At 45.8% G+C, this 3,168-nt stretch overlaps 1 protein-coding gene across 1 annotated transcript in view; it reads right to left on the bottom strand.

Annotated features, from left to right (window-relative positions):
- Positions 1–1,567, bottom strand: part of LOC104127689 (desmoplakin) — a 36,562-nt gene extending 34,995 nt beyond the window's left edge. Inside the window, exon 1 of the mRNA XM_009640377.2 lies at positions 1,415–1,567. Within this exon, the coding sequence (XP_009638672.2) occupies positions 1,415–1,567 (153 nt within the window). The remainder of the gene's footprint in view (positions 1–1,414) is intronic.
- Between the last annotated feature and the right edge of the window lie 1,601 nt (positions 1,568–3,168).

The raw sequence follows: 3,168 nt of genomic DNA, 5'->3' as shown, positions 1-3,168 counted from the left end.
TTTTTTTTTCTCTGCCCCCCCCCCCAACTTGTTTGAACAAGCAATAGATTCATTAAGGGATTACCTGGTATGCCCAGGGTAGGCAAGTCAGAAGAAAAACCTGACCTGGAATCTCCATTCCCAGCACACAGCCTGCACACCCCACGGGACTAAACCACCGCCCGTCCGCCACCGCCTGCCAGTCGGGTGTGTACACCCCTGAAAACGCACAGGCAGGAGCTGGCAAAAGGCAGCGAATCACAGTATCCGTAAGAATATAACCAGAAATTAAATTACTATAAACCAGCTTTTTGCTCCCCCACCCCCTCAAAGAAGGCAAATGCAAGCATCAGAAATTACCGAGAGTTCCATAAATGGGTTCTCCCCGTATGTCTCTGCTCTTACTAAGATCAGTTTGGGCACACCATGGCCTCGCCAAACTAGTCCCATCTGCTGACTACGCACATAGACTAAGGCACGATGACAGGAAAGATTTCTGCATCTTGCACGATCAGGCTCTAAATACCATTAGAAACGTGCAAAAATTTAAAAGTCACTATTTTTTTTTCTCTGCCCCCCCCCCCAACTTGTTTGAACAAGCAATAGATTCATTAAGGGATTACCTGGTATGCCCAGGGTAGGCAAGTCAGAAGAAAAACCTGACCTGGAATCTCCATTCCCAGCACACAGCCTGCACACCCCACGGGACTAAACCACCGCCCGTCCGCCACCGCCTGCCAGTCGGGTGTGTACACCCCTGAAAACGCACAGGCAGGAGCTGGCAAAAGGCAGCGAATCACAGTATCCGTAAGAATATAACCAGAAATTAAATTACTATAAACCAGCTTTTTGCTCCCCCACCCCCTCAAAGAAGGCAAATGCAAGCATCAGAAATTACCGAGAGTTCCATAAATGGGTTCTCCCCATATGTCTCTGCTCTTACTAAGATCAGTTTGGGCACACCATGGCCTCGCCAAACTAGTCCCATCTGCTGACTACGCACATAGACTAAGGCACGATGACAGGAAAGATTTCTGCATCTTGCACGATCAGGCTCTAAATACCATTAGAAACGTGCAAAAATTTAAAAGTCACTAGTGACATCTTAAGACCCCGGAGGCCAAGCACCTTTAGAGCAAGCAGGGTTTCACAAGGGATCCTGCCACACCTATTCCCAGAAAACCCTCACACTTTTTCCCACCGGTACTGATCACCGGGAGCAACAGGACCGTTTCTACAGGTGCAGCAGGCTGCAGCCATGCTGCCTCTCCCACCCCCGGCTCTGGGAGAGGGAGGTGCCAAACGCAGGGTCCAGCCTGGACCATGGAAATACACCTCTGCCAGAGATCAGATGCTCGAAACGCCAGCAAATCCCTCGCCTGACAGAGGCTTTCACACCTGCAAAGGTATCTAGCTTGAAACCTCACGCACATACCGATGAAAAGGCGAGTTGGGAGAGGTACAACCCGGTTTTCTTCTCATGGCGAGGCAGCGTCACCAGCAGTTGCTGACAACGGTTTCTTGGCCCGCTGGAGCACAGCACAGGCTCTGCCGGCGTGGCAGGTATTCGGCAGCAATTCAGACACATTCCTCCTCCTCCCTCTCCACCTGCCCATGGTTTTTTTGTGGTACCACACCAGCCCTACCACCGCTCAGCTTAGCCAGGACCCTGCAGATACCTGCAAGACTGACGGGAAGGGCAAAAGTGCGGCTTTGAAGCCATCAGTCCCTGAAAGTAATGTCAGGGCACGGGACGTGAATTTCTAACTCCTTTTCTAACTTAAAGCACAGAAGTTACATCATTAACTCTTATAGCAGAAATGTGCAAATTAATTTATTTTCATATCACACGGTGACCATGAATCCTAGGCTATTTTTTTCCCTGATCTCAGCAATGACAACTAAAACCGCACAACTCGCCACTTTTTGCCTTCTCTCACTGCGTATCAGATTTTATCTCCATAGCAAAGACATTGATAAATATTTGACTGATGAATTGGCAGTTTAGGAGTGTCTGACTCACTGTCAAGCTGAGTATCTGTACTCTGAGCCAAGCTCATCCTGAGTTCCCAAGCCAGAAGAAACTGGGAATGTTGTAAAAGCACCTTGCTGAGCCCTAAGGGTAGGGAGCGCCTTATATATTGCTCTGTGAGTAATGTAATACTCAGCACAGACTTGTTTGGCAGAATACGCCCCAAAACTTACAAAACTAGACCCTACGTTGAATCCTACTGCATTTAAAATTAAGGCAATCTTCCCTATTAGAAAAGGAAGCCTCAGTTTTCTGAGTTCAGGAACTGCCACTAAACTTTGGCACAGAAGGTATCAGGCTGAACGCAATTATTAAAACCAATTCCATAGATGATGGCCCTGGCCCTGCAAGCACAACACGCACAGGACTAAGTGGATTTTCTGCATGCAGCGTATATGCAAAATCAGGCGCGATTGCTTTTTTTTCATTAACTGGCAACAAACCCCTCATTTTGCATTGTGGGGGGCATTTTAATTCAAATCAGCACTAATTAAAAATAAGCCTATGCAACTCAGTAAAGTGCAAACATATATATTGTTTTGCAAATAATGCTTAAAGTATTTTGTATAGTTTGTATTGCATGTTGTCATCTACAAAAAAAAATATATGTAAAATATATATGTATGTATTTTGATCTCATTAACAGGGGTCTTTAGTTCCATGCAGAAGCCTCACAATAAAGTGAACAGGAAGTTTCACTGCAACCCCCTTGCCAGATGCGCCCTCCAAAAAAGGAGATAGGATATTATGTTATAGAGAGTAAATGAAAGGATGTTGATAGAAGGTTGTTAACCTCTTGATCAGGTCTGTCCTTTCCATTCTTGCTACACCACCACTGAACACTAAAGAAAGAAGAGCCTAAGAAACTGCAGACTGGTTTAAAATATGAAACAAAAACCAAAGAAAGCTAAATTAAAGGAAGGTATTTCTCCTCCAGTGAAAGTCAGGACTAACAGGGAAGTCACTCTGGTCAATCCAATACAGCTGCACCAGAGTAAGCCTGCAAAAAAAGAGAACAGCCTGGAAGTAGCATGTTCTGCCATTAATTTTTCATGTCTGTCTCTTGTAAACAGTGAAGGTATTCGCAGTGGAGCACCACTAGCAAAACAGATCCTCACAAATGCAATACAACAACGGCACTGTGGAGTCCTAGTATG

This window comes from Egretta garzetta, unplaced genomic scaffold (assembly GCF_000687185.1).
Source record: "Egretta garzetta isolate BGI_Z169 unplaced genomic scaffold, ASM68718v1 scaffold246, whole genome shotgun sequence".
NCBI classification, from domain to species: Eukaryota; Metazoa; Chordata; class Aves; order Pelecaniformes; family Ardeidae; genus Egretta; species Egretta garzetta.
Note: the sequence above shows the minus strand (reverse complement) of the source record. Positions and strands in the feature narration are given on the sequence as shown.